This window comes from Pygocentrus nattereri, chromosome 6 (assembly GCF_015220715.1).
Source record: "Pygocentrus nattereri isolate fPygNat1 chromosome 6, fPygNat1.pri, whole genome shotgun sequence".
NCBI lineage: Eukaryota > Metazoa > Chordata > Actinopteri > Characiformes > Serrasalmidae > Pygocentrus > Pygocentrus nattereri.
Window position 1 is genome coordinate 24,630,179 of NC_051216.1, and position 22,222 is coordinate 24,652,400.

At 38.8% G+C, this 22,222-nt stretch overlaps 2 protein-coding genes across 8 annotated transcripts in view; one reads left to right on the forward strand and one right to left on the reverse strand.

Moving 5' to 3' along the window:
• The window catches only part of dgkh (diacylglycerol kinase, eta), a 74,057-nt gene extending 57,254 nt beyond the window's left edge, over positions 1–16,803 (reverse strand). For 2 of the 7 annotated variants that reach the window (XM_037539016.1, XM_017710846.2), the window contains exon 1: positions 15,166–15,696. In XM_037539016.1, coding sequence (XP_037394913.1) covers positions 15,166–15,426 — 261 coding nt within the window. In that variant the 5' untranslated portion in view covers positions 15,427–15,696. Of the gene's footprint in view, positions 1–15,165; positions 15,700–16,600 lie in introns of those variants that run through there. The other 5 variants (XM_017710848.2, XM_017710847.2, XM_017710850.2 and 2 more) reach the window with 5 other exon arrangements.
• A 1,110-nt stretch (positions 16,804–17,913) lies between these two features.
• vwa8 (von Willebrand factor A domain containing 8) overlaps positions 17,914–22,222 on the forward strand; it is a 106,848-nt gene continuing 102,539 nt past the window's right edge. The window contains exons 1-4 of the mRNA XM_017710845.2: positions 17,914–18,173; positions 18,918–18,995; positions 21,658–21,788; positions 21,929–22,039. Of these exons, the coding sequence (XP_017566334.1) occupies positions 18,035–18,173; positions 18,918–18,995; positions 21,658–21,788; positions 21,929–22,039 (459 nt within the window). The 5' untranslated portion in view covers positions 17,914–18,034. The remainder of the gene's footprint in view (positions 18,174–18,917; positions 18,996–21,657; positions 21,789–21,928; positions 22,040–22,222) is intronic.

A 22,222-nucleotide genomic window follows, 5' to 3' on the forward strand; every position in this document is an offset into this window, starting at 1 on the left:
TAGTAGAACAGTTCTGTCATTTCATATTATGCCAGTCCCAACCAACAACAAACAAGTGCTACAGACCTGGAAGCAGACGTGCTGCTTCCCGTCCATTCATCTACAAATACAGCAGGAACATGGAAGGGAGAAAAAAACATACAGGAATCCACAGACTTACAAGGGAGCTAGGCTATTTATAGTAGAGGAAATATGCTCTCTGTGGGGAGAATTGCAAACAGAGGCGCAGGCTTCGATCTGACATCCTGGTGCACAGCTGTGTCAACTTAAACAGCAAGTCAGTCCACTGGTACATTGACTGGTACTACACTGCCATTAAAGCCTTCGACTCCAATCTGCAATAACACTGCTGAACTCTCACCACCTTTAACAACACGCACCTCTTTACACTTTACTAAAATGACATTCAGTACAACTACAATAGTGCAGTTATACTGAGTTGAGTGTCGAAGCTGCTGAGTTTAGACATGCAAATTCAGACTCATTTGAGTATTTGATCATCTGTGGGAGCTAATACACAGACATTCAGTAAACCAAGGAGAAATGAAAAAGACCTCAGCCAATATCAGCGTATCATAAAAAATGTTTTCCCACTGTAATTAAGCTTTCCTCCAGTCCACTGGCACCAGATGCCACACAAGTTTGCCAAAAGTAATATAGAAAAATAACTAACATGACTTTTCAACATCATATATTTTCTCTGTGATGCATCGTAACAAACACTGGGAGATTAAAAGTGCAATCATTTCAATAGAGTTTAGAAAAATAAAAAGATGAGCACTGAAACCATTGTATTGAAATTGTAACCCCTATCACAGAGCAATGTGAAAATTACTGTCTACAATCAAAACTAGGCATTTGTGTGCATCGTATCCATCCTATCTATTCTGTATGGTTTATAACTATATGACAGTTGCACTGTTTAATTACTTTTTGCAACCAATGTGTATAATTACAATACTGTACAAGGGTCAACTGCTATTTAATTTCCAGTACAAAATTGTGATAATTTGGTGAATAATTTTTCAGTGTCAGAAAAAAAAAACAGGAAAGATGTTTAACAGAAAATTACACAGAAGCCTCAACAGCTAAATATATATTTTTTCAGTATTTAGTGTGGCCACCCTCTATTACAGCTTCCAGTCTTTTTGACTTACTTTTGGTTTTTCAAAAGGATATTTTTCCACACCTAGAAACATCTGTCTTAGAATCTGATGTATTTTCTGCTTCCCATATTACTCCACGTCTCAGATCTTTTTGTCTATTTAAATTTTCTCAGTAACAGCTCTCCTAACAGCTACACATCCTTTCAGACCCACGGTATCTTCTCACAGTGCAAACATGGATTTTTTTCAGATCTGAAGCAAAAGTGGAGCTTGACTTGTGTTTTGAAGGGCAACAGAGTGTCAGTGTCTCTTCGGAACAGCTTTTGCTGGGCGGGACACATCTATAACTCGGTGGTTTAAAGACGAGAAAGACGGAAGAGTCAAAGTAGCAGTAGAGTGCACCAAAGAGAGGACAAGTTAAATACTGACAGATGTAATATTATAGGTTCTTTTCTGGTAAATGTATGTTTCTTGCTATTTCCTCTCACTGAAAAAAGAGAACTATGTAATACTTAATGGCTATTTGACTGCAAATCATGAAAGAGTGATTTCTGATTTTTGCACACTACTGTACGTATCTGAAGAGTAAAGACATTTATTTGTTTTTTTGTTTTGTTTGGGGGGGGGGTGAATATTTCCAGTTTTTTCATATCCAGTTCTACTCACTAGTTATGATTCGCCCAATCTCATGATACCACCAGTGCAAAGAAGCAAATGTAAGCTTCCTTTGTCATGTGGAGGCAGTCACCACATATTTTCAAACTGCTACTCAAGCAATGTTGTCAAACAGCTGAACAGTCTTGGAGAAGAACGTTAAGCACCAGTTATGTCAGCTAACAGAATCCTGCACTGGCTAGCAAGGCACAGAGTAAAGTGGGGTGAGGGAGGGCTAACCTACCCACCCAGAGAAAGCAAGACCAATTGTGCTGTCTTGGACTCCTGGCTATGGATGGCAACACTGGGGATCAATCTCCTGGTAATAGGGCTTGGCTATGCTATTTGGGAACCAAGTAAAGACCTTTTTAACACAGAAAAGATTGAAAATCGAAAAATTGAAATGTTTGAATTGTTATGCCTCTACTACATAATGATGCCAGTACTGAAATGGTTAACAGAGCACTTACTTTACACATAATGGAGCACACTTGGAAAAAAAGTCTCACTGCTCCCAGGTGGACTGATATTTACTTCTGAGTTTAACACTCTCAATAAATAGCCCAAGCCACTTCTTCATTTTTACACTCAGCTTGATGGGTGGAGCGCTCTCTACATTGTGAAACACTACAGACATGCATCAAAGCACCTAGAAACTTCTGTGAATAAAGCAGTCCTGCTTAGAGTTCAGATTCAATCAGATGTTTGAATGTTCCAAATAAGAACATCTTCCCTTTACCAACTACAATTTCGCAACCTAATTCCTACAATAGATTAGGGTGACTGTAGCTTCCTTTTAAGGACTTTTACTGTGTTCCATGAAATAAACTTCAAAGAGATGGTACAAAAGGCCTCAGACTGCCGACTAACTTCACACTCCCAACTAAGGTGCAGCTAAACATGCTAACACAAGCCAGAGGCTTATTCAGAATGATATCACCTGTAACTACACATCAAGGGTGTTCACTCATAAGCTGACGATCATTTTCTGTTCATGGCTAGCAGCCTAACATTGCTCTGTGATAGAGGTCAGGAAATGCCATAGCAGATGGATGAGAGGTGCAATCACCAGGCAATTTGCCTAAATCCAATTTCAGCACTAAATAACCGAGAGGACTCATGAAAGCTGTATGACTACACTCTTCACTTTTTCTCTGCTGCGTGCTCCTAGCAGCATAGCAGCTAGAGGACAATCAGGATCCAATATGAGATATGGGTTTTAATCAGGGCAATAGGAAAATGTTGCAACTAAAATGAACAAGAACTGGCAATATCAGCCAAAGCTGTGTTTTAGTGACCAATATAATTGTCAGTCCTCAATTATGACATTTCTTAAACTCTTAAAAAAAAAAACTCCTAAAAAAACTCCTAGTGCTAAATCTGTCCTATTAATACTTGTTATATATTTTATGCAATTAAAACCTGTATAGTGCTGACTGAAATATAAATGCTTTATTCAATATTTCAAGCATTATCAGAACAACAAGAAGTTACATCCTTACATATTGAAACAATCTATTTTTCCTGTTAAGTAAAGACACAGTTCTTGAACCAGGAGGCATTCAGAATATTACTTTAATTCTAGCACTGTGATGTTATAATCAAATTTTTAATAAGATTAATTTTTTATAGCATCTAAATTCCTAACTATTTGATAGGTGTGATGTTGTGGAGTGCTAGTATCATATTAGAATTGTTTTTTTTTCTCGTGTGATTCAGAACTAAAGGTTGGGGCTTGATAATCTACTATTACTACTAGCTCTACTGTTTTAGAAGCTTTGATTATATTAACTTGTGTGCTCAGAGCTAACAGTTTAGCCTTTAGTGCTGTAATATAATTAAAAGGGTACATATTAAACTCATATTGGACCTCCCAGTGGCAGAACCATCTAAGGTTCTGCCTTGTCATCAGGAGATTGTGAGTTCAAATCCCTGTGAGTCACTAATTATTAGTGATATTTTTGCTGATAAAATCACAAGTCATCAATATCAGCTGATTTTCTATATACCCTCTAGACCATCACTACTTTAAATGTATTTATTGATTTGCGATATTTCATGTGTTAATGTCTTAATTCTAGATCTCTAATTGTAAAATACACAGACTGGTTCAGCAATATACAAACCAGATATATAAAACATAACTTTTTAAAAACCTGCAACATCAGAAACCCATACTTTTTAGGCAAAATATTCAGAAAAACACCCAGTTATTTGAGCATGACTGCATAGCACAAGATCCTCCCCTTTCCCCAACCGCTTTACTCTGACAGGCTGCAGCCAAATGTGCAGTTTTGAACAAAAAAAAAAAAAACACAGATTTGGGTTTCCCAGCAGCAGAACCATCTAATTTTATGCCATTATTGTCAGGGGGATGTAAGTTCAAATCCTGGCATTGCTAATTATCAGTTTCTTATTATATTGTTAATATCGGCTGATGTTATAGCCCTCTATTGCATCATTATTTTAAATTTCTTTTTTACAAATATGATTTAAATCCCCCCCAAAAATGCTCTTAACTCTGGCATGCTAGCCAAGCACAAGGGTCTTAACAGAGCACTGGAATCAAATTAGTACTCTGTATTATCAGACACCTTGAGATCAGATATCAGAATCAAACCCATCCTGTTGTACACTGATCGGATGCACCCACATGCAAGACAAGAGGCTGAGGACTGCATCGGTGATACAATGTTAAATTTCTACACATTAATTTTTCCAGTTTTTTCTGCATTAAAATTACTGCATCCTTACTGTATATTATTATTGCTACTCTTGCACTGTAAAGTACTTTGACAACACAAAACCAACACTTGTTTTCAAATGGTTAAAGGAGAAACATTAATGGTCTACTTCAATGCTTCATTTAGTTGTTCGTTTTTGGTCTCCATAGTTCCTTTCCTTGTCTTCAGCTTTCTTCCTGTTGCCAAGTAGGACAAGAAGCTATCTATTAATAGAGTGTTTCTTCACTAAACTGTGAGAGGGAGAACAGCACTGAGCCAGACACAACTGAGTAACCCCACTGTGCCATACTGTACACACACACACACAGCCCTCTGTAACTCTACCACAGCACAGTGTGTAACTCCACACCTCAATCCTAGTGACACTGAAACACAAAAACACCACACACGCACACACAATAGACAAAGGCGGCAATGAGGGCAGCAGCTGTGTTGAGGGGATAAGAGCACAAAGCAGGAGTTCCTAAGAAAGTGAATGAAGAAAACAGGCCTTCATCCTGTCCCTGAGGATATCCAGCCTCAGTATCACACTCACTGGCACACGCCTGCAGTGCCTCCACCATCTATCCACCCACACACACATACACAGGATGTGCCAAGCACCATATGGGTGATTAAATGTAGTGAATCCAACTCCTAGATCATTTCATAGTACATCCATGTACAGGTGCACATGCTTCACTGAACTGAAATTCAAAAAAGAAAAACGACTAATAAAAGTCTCAAACTCTATATAAGTGGAATCAGTCAAATAGTTATTAGTATATAGTAATTTATAATCATTTATGGCCCTTTATCTAATGTTTAGAGAATTTAAGTATTTTGTTAATATTAGGGGGAAAAGGCCATAGTTTAAAAAGGATGGCAGTTAATTCTTGAGAAATTCTCCTCAGAAATACTGTTTCCCATGCTGGACTACTATCTGGTATTGTGATCTTATTTCAGCAGCACGCTGACAGTGTTCCTCAGTTAAAGGAGCTCATTTCAGAACTCACTTCATAGCCTTTTCAACTGAAGGACTGTGTTTGGACTAGACAGAGGAGAAGAACACTTCACCCTTCTGGCATGCTGTGTTCGTCTTGGATTTAATAGATAAGTTTGCTTCAGATGTAGTGACATGTCTATGCTTCCCCCCCTCACCTGTAGGATAATACAAGAACAGATATATGCCCACACTCACTCGTCCTCATCGTCTCAAAGCCTAGACATGCAAATAACTAAAAATTCAGACAGATAGCTAAGAACGTTCTGAGCTGTCTTCACTACTTATTTCACTGTGTGTAGGTTTTCATGGATATCATGAAAGTGTAATCTGAGGTATCAATGAAAGGAGGAAATTGATCGTCGCCTCAGCGATGATCTTGTGGTTTGGGTGTCCCACATGTTTTGTTTTTCTAAGTAAAATTAAGTATACATTGTCGACGGAGAATATATGTTTTAATGCACAATCACTGTTTATTTGAATTTAACGTACTGGAAAAAAACATTTTGTGTTTTAATGTCACTGAAAAAGATATGGCGTATTTTTTTTGTTCCAAATAAACAGACATCATGCACTACAATTTGATGAAAAAAATATTTTAACATTTCATATTATACGTTTATTCTTGTTGATGACATTTGTTTTCACTTAGAAAATCAATAAAACTTTAAAAGAGGGTATTGTAATATTTGCATAAGACTATATTTGTGTAGATCCTAAAAAAATCCTAAAAAAGCCCTGGTGGATACAATTTTGGCAGCAAAGAATCCTGCTGCACTGTTTGACTGGTAACAGATATGGCAAAAGAATGAGTAATAAAGTCAAAGCATAATATGGTAAAGGTCATGTGCAATTTGCCTGTTTTATTCAAATTTACTGTAAATCACATTGAGATGCAATTTTATGAAATGTATTATTATTATTATTATTGGCATTGCCAAACATTTTTATGACAAATTACAAAATCATATCATACATTTGTTCATATAATCCTTTTTCCTAACTAAACAAAATGATGTGAAAATATCATGAGTTAGTGTTGGCCAATTTGGCTGAGCCCTAAATGGATGTGGTTATATGTAAAATGAAAAAGATCTAGCGCATGTTTAGAAGCTTAGTTGGTGGCTAGTGATTGGTCCTGTAAATAAGTCTGCTTTTGTGCACTGTGGTGATCTTTTTATCAGGAATATTGGGCCTGTGGGGGGCTCTGTGGCAAAGACACCATACAAACTGCTGTGCCAGGGAGTTGAAAGGATGCAGCATTTCTCTGTTGGTAATTACCCACAGGCTACTACTAATGGCCAGTACATCAAACTCCCCCACTAAGCATTCCAGCCACACTGAAGAAATAGTAAACTACTGCTGCCACAAATGGCTTTGGGTCTAATTGGAAGCTAGCACTGGGACTGCCAATTCCCAAGAACCGTTTGCTCTAAAGCAAGCCAAAGATTTTGAAACAAGATCTAGGGCTTTCATGTTTGGGTCAATATTGAATTCAGAAAACAGATTTTGTGGTTAGAAACCAGACTAAACACGCATGGATAATTCACTGGTCTTCCTAAGCTCATTTGAAGGCAGTAAGTGCTCTAAAAAGGAAGTTTGTGCTAAGACAAGACTCTAACCAATGGCATGATCTACATCTCAGTGGTGACAGATGGTTCTGCTTTAAGCTTGTGAAAGCCAGATGTATTTTAGGAATGATATGCAAAATTACCCAAAAATATCTTGCCCTATAAATCTCAAAGTCTACTGTGGCCCACTTTGGAACAAGTTAACTCTGTACTTTGATGGTGATGGACTTATATCTGCAGATGCACAGATTCACACATTCTCAACACAAAACTCAAGACTCTCTTATATCATGACACAGGCTGGTGAATAAAAAATTACACAGGGACACTTTTCCACCCTAGTTATAACTTTTCTTGCTTTGTGTTAGTAAAGCATGATTAGAGGCCCACATTAACACAAACACTCTTCTCCAGCCCTGCAAGTTAAAAATACCACTTCCAGTGAAAACTTTTCTGCATGGTTTAAACTGGTCCAGCAATTACACCTTGTCAAATGTTGGCACATAATTTTCCCATCTCCAACGACACAGAGCCATTGTGTACGGCATGAAGCAGTGCACAAGGTAACAATTACACTGGTCAGGACGCTCAGGCGTGGGGAGGAGAAACAAATGACAGCCACTGAAACACTGCTATACAGTCAGCAGGGGAGGGAGGGGGAGGAGACCAGCCGTTAAAACACTTAACAAAAAAGCCAGCGCTGTCCAATCACCCCTACCCAACATACACACTCAGTATATACATACGCTGCCTCCCGTCTGAGATGGCTATGACTGTGAATACAGTCTTGTTCCCTTTAGACAGGCATTGTGCCATCGCATACCAACAGTCATGTCACAACCATCCACAGATTCCCTTCTACACTGAAAGACTGTATGGAAGGCATTTAAGGCCAGTAGGTTATGAGGGTGTGACAAGGTCAACTCAACTCAGAAGACAAATCAGTCAGTCAGTTACTGCAAAAGGAGTCATGTGAAGCAAGAAATACATCAACCAGGTCCAATTATGATGAAATGAAAATTGCATAATGAGAAAAAAATAGTGACCGTCTTCAGCCTCCAAGAGCAATTTACTCTGTAATGCTTCACTTATAGAGCCCTTGTGAAAGAGGAAGGAATAGCATTTAATTGGAGTAGCTTTGTCTAATCTTGTGTCTCTGACAATCCAGTAAACGACACTCTGGTTGCAGGGGTGCCTGGAAGGCTTCCACTTCTCAACTTCCTACATTATCAACAAAGATCATCTGTACAATCCCCTCCATAAACCACATATAGTCTATAATGTATGGGATCATGAGACATATCAGCATTTTCACTAGGAAGACAAATCAATATTTGTCAGTAATCTCATGTTTTCTGAAGCAGATCATATGCAAGACAGAGGAAAGGATGGCAATATGATGGCATTTTATTATTATTCTGATAAATATTGCTATTGTGACAGACAATAATGAGGATATCCTATCATTTGTACTTAAAGAACACTGACCAACTGCGTGTTTCATTAAAAAGTGGACATAATCAGGCCACTTTATTTGATTTTAATACAATGCAGTATGTAAAATGCTGAAGAAAAATCATCAGAACAAAACAGTGTATCTCTATTTTCACATCTGAAAGTTCCACGACAAATAGACAAAACCTGAAGCCATCCGAAATGACTTACAATCAGATATTTTTACATTATATTAAGAGATGAGAATTTTTTTTTTTTGCTTTGCGGTGATCATTTCAATAGTGATGATATGTTAGGGCACAACTGATAGGAAACCAATATTGTTATCAATACCATATCAACATGATATCAATTTGAAGGGGCTAAAAACTATTCAAATATACATTTTCATTTTGTATTTCAATTGTTTTTTTCAAAGGAAAAAATACACACAATTTTCCACCCGAGACGTACATGAACAGCCAATACATGTTTGGTTTCCATTTTTTTTTTGTTTGTTTGTTTAGCACTGGAGCTACAAGGCTAATGTTGCTAACAAATACTCAAAGTCAATACTCACCCAAGACTTCATAGTGTAAGTGGTTTAGGACCTGCTGGGCAGCCACTTCAGACAGCAGGTGTTGAGCCTTAATTCAACTTCCCAATGTGTTCACGCACATTAGACAGGAAGAACAGAAATCACAACAGTAAACTAGTATCTATACGCCTGCATAATCTGTGTGTACACATGGGGAGCCAGATTGTACGGGGGAGTCGGGCTACAGGTGAAGTATTGCTCATTTTTAAAGCTCACTGAAAGTCATACTGAGCACCAAACCACACTGACAAGCCTGAACGGCCTTTATGAAAAACGACAGTTTGAGAGATGTTTTTTGTTTATGAAAAAGATTTGGGTGATTATTGACTAGTGGTGTTTGTTAGCAACGTTCGCCTTGTAGCTCCAGCCCTATAGTAAAGAAGATATATTCACACACCAAACATGCCTTGGTTGATTGGCTACATCTGGGCGAGTGGAAAACTGTGTACATTTGTTTTCTTTTTTGCCAAACCTTTACTTTAAACCGTGCTTTACTGACTCTGATTGCCAGTACTCAGCTGAGTGTTGTGAAATATGATCCTCAGTTCTCAAACTTAAATAAACAGCAGAAACTCACAAAGTCTACAATAATATAAATATTGTAGTGCAGGACGGGCTTCCCAGAATTCATCGTGGTTTTCTTTTCTGTTAATCACCACTTATTTTTCTCATTTGTCATCCATTCTTGTCAAAAGATTTTCTTGTGCGGTCATGTGTTAGTCAAATGCTAAGGGTTAGGTCTGGACGTGCTGCTTTTGTTATTTTAACCATGATGGTGTTTTGTGTTCAAATTTACAAGTTCAAACACAAATGGAAAATGACTCACCTTAGCAGTCTGTGTCAAGATGACACTCAATAACAATAATAGACTCTCAAAAAACAAAACACACACACACATCATCTAAACCACTTATCCTGTACTCTATCTCATCCTGTAGTCTATCTCAGCTGTCATTGGGCGGAAGGCTCACAAAGGAAACAGTATTCTTCATTTTCTATGCTTTACCACTTTTGCTAAACCAATAAATTTGCAGGACTTTAATATCTAAGGATATTATTGACCAACGGATATATCAGTCAAACCCAGGTATATACTCCATGCCTGTGGCAGTTCCACTAATCAGCAGTACATCCCATTCACGAATTAGTGCACAGGACACATGGACTCATCCCTACAGAGCAGATCTTCTTAACTTAATAACAGGACCCGTCAAGACTTGACTGCAGTTCTTTCTCCATTTAATGCTCTCTTCCCTTCCTTCTTTTGTCATTTTAATGGGAAAATGATCCAGGCAAAGATTCTCAAGCAGAGTAAAAGTAAACCTTGTCTGATATTTCACAGAGTTATCATTTCAATCTGTCTACAGCTTCCTGTTTCATTTGTTTCATTCTCCTCCTCAACATTAATGTGATTTGTGATCAATGAGATTGTGATAGGCTGTGTAGGCCATTGTCTACCCTGGCATCACTCACTCCTAAACACAATATCTGCTCAGTGCACTCTAAGTTCTAATTTCACTATCAAATTCTCTCATTCCACACTTAATCACATCACTGGAGATGAAGCAGGGGGACAACAGGGTAACCCTAGACCTTCGGTGCATTAACAGCACAGGGAGCTGGTATTCGTTAGGAACTAAAGACAGTCATGCTGTTTGCGTAAATCAATTTCCTAGGAATACACAAACACATTCAAATCCTCAATTTAAAGGTAAAGTGCAATGCAAGCATTATTTGCGTTTCTTTATTAGCGCTTATAACTTATATTTAAAAGCAGGTAAAGCAGAGACTGTAAGTATTGTCACCCCTGTATTCTGCCCTGAGCAAGAGGTGGTGGAACAAAGGTCTCTAATTCATTTTAGCCTGATTTAGTTTAACGCAACTGATGCAGCTGAAGCTTCCAGGGGAATATATTGTTGACATATTCCACAAAATAAATAGAATATAATGCAGTCTATTACAACACATCATATGGGTTCCATGCACTGGAGGCGTCAGCTCTTGATCTACAGTACTGTGCAATAGTCACAAACCATCTTTCATTTACTTAATTTCCAGTCAAAACAGCCATTAGGTACAAGTTGTTTATTTTCAGCATCAAGAAACAGACATTGTTAACTTCCCATGATCACATAAACCTGTATTTGTTTATATATGTGTTTTATTATGTGTGTGTATACACACACACACATTATATATATATATGTGTGTGTGTGTGTGTGTGTGTGTGTGTGTGTGTGTGTGTGTGTGTATAATAATTGCTTATATTAATTACAGCTTCTATTCAACAGACTTGCTTTTGTTTTGTTTTTTAATCAGCAAAGTTCCTCCAGACTACAGTCTTAGAAGTTGGTTTTACGTCAAACTGTTGTTCTGAGAAACATAAGCAGCTTCTTTGTTTGATTTGTCTTTTTTTCTTATTTGTCTATTTAGTATTTTCAGCAACAGTTTCCGGAGTGTTGTCTTCTCACAAGTGGAAGGACATGAAAATCTGTGGGTTTTTCAGATTTTAAGCAAGAGTGGAGCTTGATTTTCTCCTCTCTCTCAAAGATGAAAGCTTTAATTACCATTTATCTGATGGTGATGGTAACAGTTGTGGTGGTCTTGCATGTTTGTTAGGAATCTAATTTTCTCTATATCTTTTAACATTTTTTTAAAATGGCAGTTTTTTTCTTATTTTCCTTTGACTCTTTCCTTATGCAAATGGATTATATTGCATCTAATATCCATAGTATATCTCCTGGAATAAGAATAAATTCTATTTAATTACCAATTTAACTGAAAAGTAAATAAATGGGAGGTATGTGATTTTTGCACAGTGCTGGCTACTGTGTGTGTGGAAACAAAGTATTTGAAACTATGTCTTTCAAACCCTATGCAGATGCTCACACATGATCAAAGAGCTTGGAGCAAGAGTGCTGTAAAGAAGACATTAAAATGTCCTCCTAACCACAACTGGCCTCAATCAGGTGAGAGAAAAGCACCACGTCTGCAGTATAATGTAGTGTAAAGATTTGGCCTATCTTTTGGTATATCACTGGCATAAAGGGTTGGTTTCTGAATATGGGTTACATCCATAAAAGCATTGAATTGTAAATCCTGTAGTAACTGCCCACTGGTCATCTTATTTTTATTTATGTAAATGATTAATCTTGGTTTAGTTAGCCAGCTCAAAATCTAAAGGTTGCATTTACAGTGGCTGGAATGGAAAATGCCCTGAAGTCGCAAATAATGTATAATGTTGATCATTATTGCAAATAATTTACCTATCGAAATGAACAAAGTCACTAGTACATCAGTACACCTGAAAAATGTATTTCATTGTCTGACTGAGATAAATATCAAGAACTGGGCTATAAAACTAATACTTGCCACTCACCCCATGCTATGTATAGCACACTGTCTCAAGTTTGTAGAAAACCTACTGGCTTCACAAATAGACAGACTGTTAAGTGGGAAACCTCCTGAATAAACACAGAGTGATGTTGCTACGGAAACTAAATCTACAAATCACAAGACAAAAAAAGAACGGAACAGCCTTTTTCTTTATTTTGTTTGTTTCATGTTCACATTAAAAAAAAAAAACTCTAAGGCATATTTACTCCAGCTTAACTGTTACTGAAAGTGACTGAGCCTCTCTGTAACAGTGCTGCTCCCAGCTTTCTGCTCCTACACATTAGGCTGATGAAGATATACCTGGTGGTTGCCATGGCATCAGCAAATCAGGGTGAAAAACTGTCATTGCACCCCCGCAGTAAGAGATCCATAGCATCTGGACAGCTGTTTGCGTGTGCGTATGTGTGTGCGTGTCGGTGGCCGAGGCACAGGCAGGAAGCCACAGACAGTCTCTATGATGAGCCAAGTTGAGCAAACAATGAGGTGGAACAGCACTCAGAGGCTGCGTGCTCCATTACCGCTAATCTGCACTCATCACAGCCCAGTGCGCAGCCTACCAGCCTCCAGAGAAGTCCAGTTAAAACACAGGAGAACAGAGTATCTACTATGAAAACGTTGTTCTTTCTCAGTCTTCTTCAATTTCCCATTCTTCTTCCCTAAGACAAGGACACGTACAACAAACCGTTCTCCTTTACTGCGCTTAATGATTATCTCGATTATCTTGCACTTTTATACACAAGTTCTGTCACCCTCTTGTACACGTCAACTTATATCCCAGCCATACATGCTGTGGCACTGGGCCTTGTGTGCACATGTCCTGCAGTGAGGATGCAGATGGCCTGGTTAGGATTCTTGACGAGGCAGCGAGCAAGTCGCTCTCTCAAACATTATCACAGCAAAGGAATCGCTTTTCGAGGCACACTGCTGATAACTCCAGAACTCAGCTATGTCTCTGAATGTTCCAGCGTGGTGAGTGGTGAAAAGCATTCTAACATCAAAAACTTATGTTGTCTAGAAAACTTAGAAACATGAACTCAAAAAAGCAGCAAACATGTCCTTTGATGGAAGTGACCTAAAAAAAGAGCCAAGCATTTGTGTCTAATAACATCTTGCTACAGGAAGTTAGGAATGGTCTCTTTAAGCTCTCTCAAAGGTGCACAAGGCCATATAAAAGGAAATCTTATTAGATGGCATGTAAACATTTATGCAATGTCCAAAGAGCATAGAGTGATACTATTTTTTGTGCTTTGGTGCAGCATTTTTTACACCAGTGGCATATTTCTGTATACAGCTCGAATACAGACGTTTTTAAACAAGGGCTGAATTTAGGACATTTTACATTTAGGAAGCTATAAATGTTATACGCAGTTGCTTAGGGCCCCCCAAGAATATGGCATGTAGATATTTGTTTATTTACTCATTCCTGCTATTATATTGTATTCTGTTTTATTGTCTTTGGTTTCCCCATATCTTTTTTCCCCAATCAGGATTAATGGAGCGTCAATTGTTTTTCATTCATATATGCAAATTATTATGATTACTATGTCGTGGGCCCCCAAAAGTTCAGAAACGGCCCAGGATGAAAAGACATTTTGAAGTGACTTTCACATTCTTGTATTTTAAAGAGTCCCTATTTACCCATCTGGTCTGGTTTAAACAGGCTCTTAATTAACATGTCAAAAGATAGGCCTTCCCGGCATCAGTTCACGATCCAAAGCAGCAAGCCTCTAAATATAGCCTTCTTAAATAATGCAGCGCGGCTGGAGAGCAGCAGTCAATAATTGAGGGGACCTCATCCTGGTCAAAAAGGGAACTTTTTATGGGGCACAGTTTAAGTGCACACACTAGTTTTGACTAATTTAATCTAATTGATATTGCAAGGTGGGATCAAGTATTTAATTTCCTCGACTGACTGATAGCACTGGAGCAATTAAATGAGCTCTGGGAGAACTTAGAGGTCAGTAAAAGTAGGCTGCACGTCCAGCAAGGGAACTTTCTTCACTTTCACTTTTTTGACACGTCTAAAGAGAAGATTTACTGTAGGTGTGACCAAAGCAGAGCATAATCTACAACCTGCTGCACGGCTGAATAAGCCAGGTTTGAAGGGTCATGATGATGCATAGATTCAGATCGGACTTGGATATGGTTATGCATAACTAAGGTTCTGAATGAAAAATACATTTCCCACTAAACATTACTTAATGTAACGTACCTATATGCATATACTCACTAGTTAGGATAAGTAGAAATAAAAGTTAAATTAAACAAGAGCTGTGTATTCCCTGACATCTTGTAATGCCTCAGCGCTACCTAACACAAAATCCTCCATTTCAACAAGTGGCCAAGCAACAGCAACAGGTCTGAAACCTTTTCGAAGTGGGAGGCCTTCGCATTTACCAACACAGCATGAAGTGAATGGAGAAACGGTGTTCATCAAAACGAGAAGGCAAATCTTTTGTTTTTTTGTGTCGTTCTCCTCTGCCAGCCGGCTCCATTAATGCCATATAAGCCATAAGCTAACACAACCTGTGGATGCTCGACATACAGAACCAGCGTCGTGTCTCAACTCTCCACACAGCCTAATGGAGAACCGTCGCTTTAGGCTACTGCATAGAGGCAAATGTCAAAACCTCGTCAGAGGAAAAAAAGCATACTAGACCGTTAGTTTGTGTTTCCTTACCTTGCTTCGGATCTGCCCAGACGTGGAGACTTTCCTGATGAGTTTCTGCGGCCCCTCTTGCTCTCCCTCGCTGTCGGACGACTCGTCCACCGGCCCTGCTCCCCCGACGGCTCCCGGCGGCGCTGCGGCTCCTCTGGGCTCCTGCTGAGGGGGAGAGGAGGCATGGAGCTCCGCGTTAGCTCCGCCGAGTGCCGCTCCCTTCCTCTCCGCCAGGCGGGAGCTGCTGCAGAGCGGCTGGAAGGAGCCTCTCTTCGCCGTCATCTGCCTCCCTCTCGCTCTAGCTTTTCACTGCCCTCCAAAGCGCAGGCGAGCGGCCTCTAACTCACTCCGCCACCCTCAAACGAGCACATGGACGGCTACCGTGTCCGAGCAGTGGGCATTTTCCCCTGAACACTACACTTACACTGCTCTCTCGCTCTCTGAAGGCGGTGTGTAACCCATAGGCTCTGCCTACATGGAGCCAGAGAGGAAATCTCTGTAGCAGACCCTAGCGGTGGCAGAGCTTTGAGGAAAGTCCAACTGCTGCCAGGACTGCAACACATGTCCCTCTGTCGTACGGCTGCACGCCTGTAGGACAACTTTGAGACAAGCTCCATACGCTCAACAGACTCAGCACCATTCAAAACCAATTACAGCGGGCTGACGCTTCTGCTGCCCCACATCCAGGCCTGCGCGACACGGCTCTTCCTGAGAAATCTGCACGAAATAGGGGCAAGCTCTAAAGTATTATTTACTATGTAATATCACTTAAATCTAACTTGTGAACCTTTACAGCGCTCTGACAATCCTCTACTGTTTTCTAATGCCCTCTTTAATTAATTAGGCATAAGTGAAGCTAAATCATTGTTCATTTGCAAATATAAACTGAGCCTAAGTTCAGACCAAATCAAATGGATTTACTCACACTGAAGAGGGTTTCGACAAAAATGACCCCCTTTTCTTTATTTACTTCATTCTTTAATTATTTTTGCTTCACATTTCTTTCTTTCTGGCATTTTGCTGTTGTATCCGTTATGCTGAAACAGTGCTAATAGCGCTAGGGTCACTCTTTGACTGTAACGTTAATCTGCTTGATCGGTTCAACGGTCCCGTCTGACAGTCAAACCCTAAACGGTAAACTTCAGCCTGTAGCCTCAATTTCACTAAACCTTTTCTATTAAAACAGAAATCCTACAGCAGGCTAAATGTGGCCAAAAAGAGACCGATAAAGTCGTATTTCTGAAGCTCACACTCCACAACGAGCTCAACAAACACAGGAAAGAAAAAATCCTTCCCGGTTTCTATAGCAGCGCCCTTAGCGCCATGCTAAAACCAGACAACATTTTCGGTTATTAGACCTTCTTTAAACCTCAGACTGGTCACTCACTGCTCTTCGACTCGTAGCAAAAGAACACTTTTTACTTCTTCCCCGAGGAGGAAATGTACGGATACTCACCAGCTCTTCCCACACAGGGCTGCGGGTGTACTGGCACTCATCTTCCATAGTCTAATCCCTCTCTGCCCTCCTGCCTCCAAGGACGTGCAGTCAACTACACACGCTTTTCACCAAAAGTCAAGCCGCCTTTGTGATCGAGTAGCCGGGCATATGGGTGGATTCTTCAACGGGCTGTTGTTATTACGCCTTCCACACTCCTCCACTTATCACCTCCCTCCTCCTCCTCCTCTGCCAGGGGCTTCCAAGGGTTGAGCCTCCTGGCCACGTGATAAATGTCAAGCCGTAAAAGGAGCTGCAGTGATCACTATGAGCTCACCAGATCTGCTGGGCTGCTTGGCTGAAATGCTTGGACCCCTTTAAGGAAAAGTGGTGTTTAAAGCGGTTGTTTAGTATTACAGAGCGTTTCCTATGGCGCTGGAGGAAAAGACATGAATTACCACCTTTACAGGCTGCAGAAATGACTCGAAACACAGGGAAGCTGTAATGGGTTTAACAGCTTTAATTATCATTTCGCACAAAAAGAGAAAACAATTTAAATATTCGTTCATGAAGGGGTAACGAATCTTTCATGAGTCCTCAGGCATCTTCTAGGAATTCCCTTCAGCTTAAAAATATTCATTGCATTAATAACGATGTGCTGAAATTCATTATCCCAGGTAAAGGCCAGGTTAAGGGTTTCCAGTAGTCACCACTAAGCTTTACAGAAGTTTATTATTATTCAACATTTTTGTGGCCATACAGTGCACACGACTTTAAGAAAGAAGGAGTTGTTCAGAAATAGACAAAAATGCTAACTACTGCTACTACTACTAACAGCAACAATAGTAATAATAAATAGGTTTCAACAATGAAATTACACATACAATTATTATTAGAATTGTTCTAATTATTATTGTTACTATTTATTGTTATTATTATGTTTTTATTATTGTTGTATTACAAAATAAATATAAGACAACAATACTTTATATTGTTATGGCAACAACAACAACAACAGCAACAACAACAACAACAACAACAATAATAATAATAATAATTAACTAGGAGAAGAAATTCTATCAATACCTTGTTATATTATTGTTATTGTTTTTGGTTAATGTTCTTATAGTGTAGCAGTTCATATAGTTATGTAGTTCTTGTCGTTTAATCTTTAATTATTATTCTTGTTGTTGTTGTTTTTGTAATAAACACGTTAGTCAGTTTTCTGTTTTAAAAATCCTGAAACTTTTTAGTTTTAAAAAGCCTTTGTTTCTCTTGGAACTAGATATCGAAACGTGTCGCGTTCCGTACGGACGGATTATGCGACGGACGAGTTCTGTTCTGCAACAGTTTTCTTCCTGTCGGCGTCCAGTGAGTGAACATGGGAGAACCCAAATAATAGTGTTATTTGTTCTCTGTGAACCGTTTAAAGAACGGTTCTTAAAGAACATCAACATGCATGCGCGTATCTTATTCAAAGGTACAGTCGCAGCTGTGGCTGCGAGGAGAATCCGTACTATTCTGGGGCCTGTCGCGGCGAAAGAGGGCTGGAAATACAGCGCACGAGAGGTCAAACTACTGAACACAGCTTCAGGTCAGTGGACAATTCAGTTATACTGCTCAAATTTCAGTTACAGCTCAGTTATACCGCTGAAAATAAAGTGGCAGCTCAGTTGTTCTCGTGAAAAACCAGTCACAGCCCATTTATCCTGCTAAAACAATCAGTGATGATTTAGTTATGCCGCTAGTCGTTACAGCTTAGTTAACTGGCGTTATACAGCTAAAATATCAGCTGTAGCTCAGATGTGCTGCTGAAACTTCAGTTACAGCTTAGTTATACTGTTAAAAACAGTTATTTCTAAGTTCTACTGTTAAAAATATCAGTTATAGCTCAGTTATGCTGCTGAAAATCCAGCTTCAGCTTAATTACACTGCTAGCTAAAAGTTCAGCTTCAGCTTAATCATCCTGCTGAAGATTCAGCTTTACTCTCAACCAACTAAACCAAACGTACTCGGACAGCTCAACACCCCATGGCTCTTTGTCAAGCTTATCTGCATCTATTGAGCCAGACTACGTCCCCTTATACCATCTTCCATCTGAAAACAGCCAGCTTTTCTAGTCAGCCTAATGTGTTGACAGATAAACAAATGGTTGGCATCATTTTAATTCTTTTGTGTGCTGAAAGTGTCCTGTGAAAAGCAATGGTTGTTATTATTATTCTGATCTCATCATACATACTCTGTTTGTAACTGCATAACTATGTAGTATGTACCTAACTTCTGTATGCTTCTTCATTTGTCTGTATACTTTTTCATTTGATACGTATTTGGTTCACAGGTGACACGGTGAAGATAGGGGATGTCTCGTTCCAGCTCAAAGCACCCAGAAACCCTGAACTTGTGCCAGTAAATCACAGTATGTGACATTCCAAATACAATTTAGCATTGGGAAAGCTTTCCTCTGATACAGAAATAACTTGCCTTAACTCATTAGCAGTTTGTCATGGATTGAAGTATGAGCAACAGACTGTCATATTCAAGAATGATTGAACCTGGTTCAGACAGATAGTGGTGGTAGAAGACCATGTATTTATCTTATCTGTAGATTACAATATGACTGTACAGAAAATATATATAATATACCACAATGAACATATTCATGTTGTATACGCAGAAAAAAAACATTAACCACAGTGTAGCTTAATTAAAGTACTGGCTATATAATCTCTTTGCAAAACAGTGTTTTCATCTATAGTGCTGGATAAGCTAGGAAAACCTTAATCTATACAGTATCCCTCTCGCGTCTTTTGTCCATGCTTGTGGAATCTTCTTTTCTGCTTTCCACAGGTTTTTAATAGGGTTTTATGTCATGAACTAGAGTGCTTAGTGAATTAAATTCACTGGCTAGTGAATTATATTTTGCACAAATTTGACAGAATGCCTTAGATCATTTTCCTGATGTAGTACCTGGCACAGTCTGAGCCTCCTGACAGAGGCACCCTGGTTTTGATGTCAATCTTGTATTTGATGTGCATGATGCTCGAAGAACTGCTCCACAATATAACACATCCACTGTTGTACTTCATACTGGAGATTTGGTTCTTTTCAGTATGACCATGCTTCTTTTAATGCCAAAACCAACATTTCTTTATCATTCAATGATAGTAGCCAGTTTGTTTAATTGTTTAGCTGTCATAGCTGCTGGCTGAAAAACTCACAATAACGTCAATGGTACAGCGATTCGACGTCAGCGATAGCTTCAGAATTCAATATAGTCCTGCTGTCTACATCAGGTCAAATATTGTCTTATAGAAGTTATGTGTCCGTTTTCTTTTTTTTGTGTGGTAAATTCATATCATGCTGTTATCATAAATAAACAGGTTGATAATTTCTCAACCAATCAGATTGTGCCATTGGGGCTAACTACTTTGAGAATAATATGTAGGTAGTAATTAAGGGTGTGTAAAAGTTTGACATTGAATCAAAAGCTGTAAAATAAATGTATATTTGTAAACAGATCCTAACTTGTTGTTCAGATTGAATTGCATACACTTTGGCTTGAAAGGCAGCATTCTCTCTTGTTCGAAGGAAGTGCACTAACAGTGTAATAGCACCAAGAACCAAACCTGCCAAATGTGAACACATCCCAAGCCATTTGTCAATGCAGTGTAATTGAGGTGTGTTAGAAAGGACCCATATAATGGAAATCTTTAAACTCACTTTTAAACATAGTTTAAGTTTCGTAAAAAACACTGTTTACTCCCCAGTCCCTGAAAATATTAGCCTAACATATATCCACCAGTATCAGAGTACGCTACACTGTAAGCAGTGCTTCGGCCTGGACTACTTTCTGAATGAGGCGCAAACAGGGCAACCAGTCGGATCAGAGGTCACAGAAGTACACAAATCAGTCTTAAAGGCACAGTGAGGGGAAAAAAAATCTTATTTCATTTTAGAGGATAAGCAGTGGTTGGAAAATGGACATGTAAAAATGAATTATGTTTTTGGTATATAAACCCACATATGTTATTAAAGGACCACAGGAAAAAATACAGTTGAAGAAAAATGTAGATGAAGAGCCCTTTATTGGCCTCTGTTAGAGGAAAAAATATTCAGTAAGTCATGCAAATGAGTTAAAGAAAGCCTTTCTTCATTCCAGCACATTCTTGTGATGAGATGTGTCAAACGTTCTCTGTCTGACAATGGATTATATAGGCAAGACACATAATATAAAGCTTGTGATTAATTATAGAGTAAGACCTTACCAAATATGGATTTTATGACATGATATTTAAAAAACAATGCTAGAACATGTACCCTTCAGGGGTGAGCTTTAAATACAGGACAGAAGCCCTATTTCTAAAATAAGATGATAACTTCATTTCAGAGAAGGGGATCAACCATAGAGAGAGACATTGGCTTATTTCCCTTCTCACTTACATAGGAAATATCTACACCTGTATGTCTTTAAAAAGATTTATTGTCAACATGTTGGGTTAAATGTCTTCTTTGCTATGTTAACCAATACTTTGTTGCCAAAAACATGAATGCTATTTGATTGAAGCTAAGTACTTGATATATATAAAAACATAACTGCTTATAATGAGGATGTAAGATCTTTTCTCACACCTCACTCAGGGCTTCATCTTCTCACAAATAACAACAATTTATTAATACAGTTCAGCTCATTAGAACTTAATCAATTAGCACTTTGATGTATAGAACCAAAAGCAGTTTTGTGTTAAATTGGTTAAATAATTTCAGTGTGTTGATTGTGCTACAGTAAATTAAGACTACATTCCATTCTAGTGTATCTATCTGCTTGTCTTTTTTATGCACAGGTCATACTGTGTTGCTGGTGATTAATTAAAGATTCATATCTGTGTCACATATTAGGGTATAGAACATATTTTGGGAAGAAGCTTTTGACTTGATTTCTGACAGTTTAGGTCATTTTTCTTTCGTAATTTAATTTGACTTTGAGTTTTAATTAGGACAACTGGTCCTTTATGCCTTTTTGGCTATATGTAATGGTGGTACGTTGTTAGTATTGCAAAATAAAGTTATGTTTCCTGTAGTACCGGAGTCCATGCCACAAGCAGTTGCTCAACACCTTCGGTGGATCATGCAGAAAGACCTCCTTGGACAGGATGTGTTTCTCATCGGTCCCCCTGGTCCACTGCGGCGGTCCATTGCCATGCAGTATCTGGTAATTACAAACTGCAGTCTTAAGAAGAAAACTGTCTCATTGTACACATGACCCTTGCTTTTTTTCACTCAAACACAGGCCTGTGCTACACATTTTGTCTTGATTTTGTCTTGATTTTGTCATCTTGTCGTTAACTTTAGGAGCTGACCAAGCGGGAGGTCGAGTATGTGGCTCTGTCCAGAGACACCACAGAGACTGACCTCAAACAGCGCAGAGAGATCCGCTCTGGCACTGCCTTCTACATAGACCAGGCAAGTAGGAAGTCGTAGCCTCTACATCAGTCCACAAGCTGTGCTTACTCTTGTTGAACATATAATTATAACTTGCACATGATAAAGCAGTGATTATGTAGTCAACCCTGGTCAAGCCTGTATTTTACTCTTCTTCACCCTGCAAGAAAATGTAGTAGTTTACAGGTGTGCAGTTAATATACA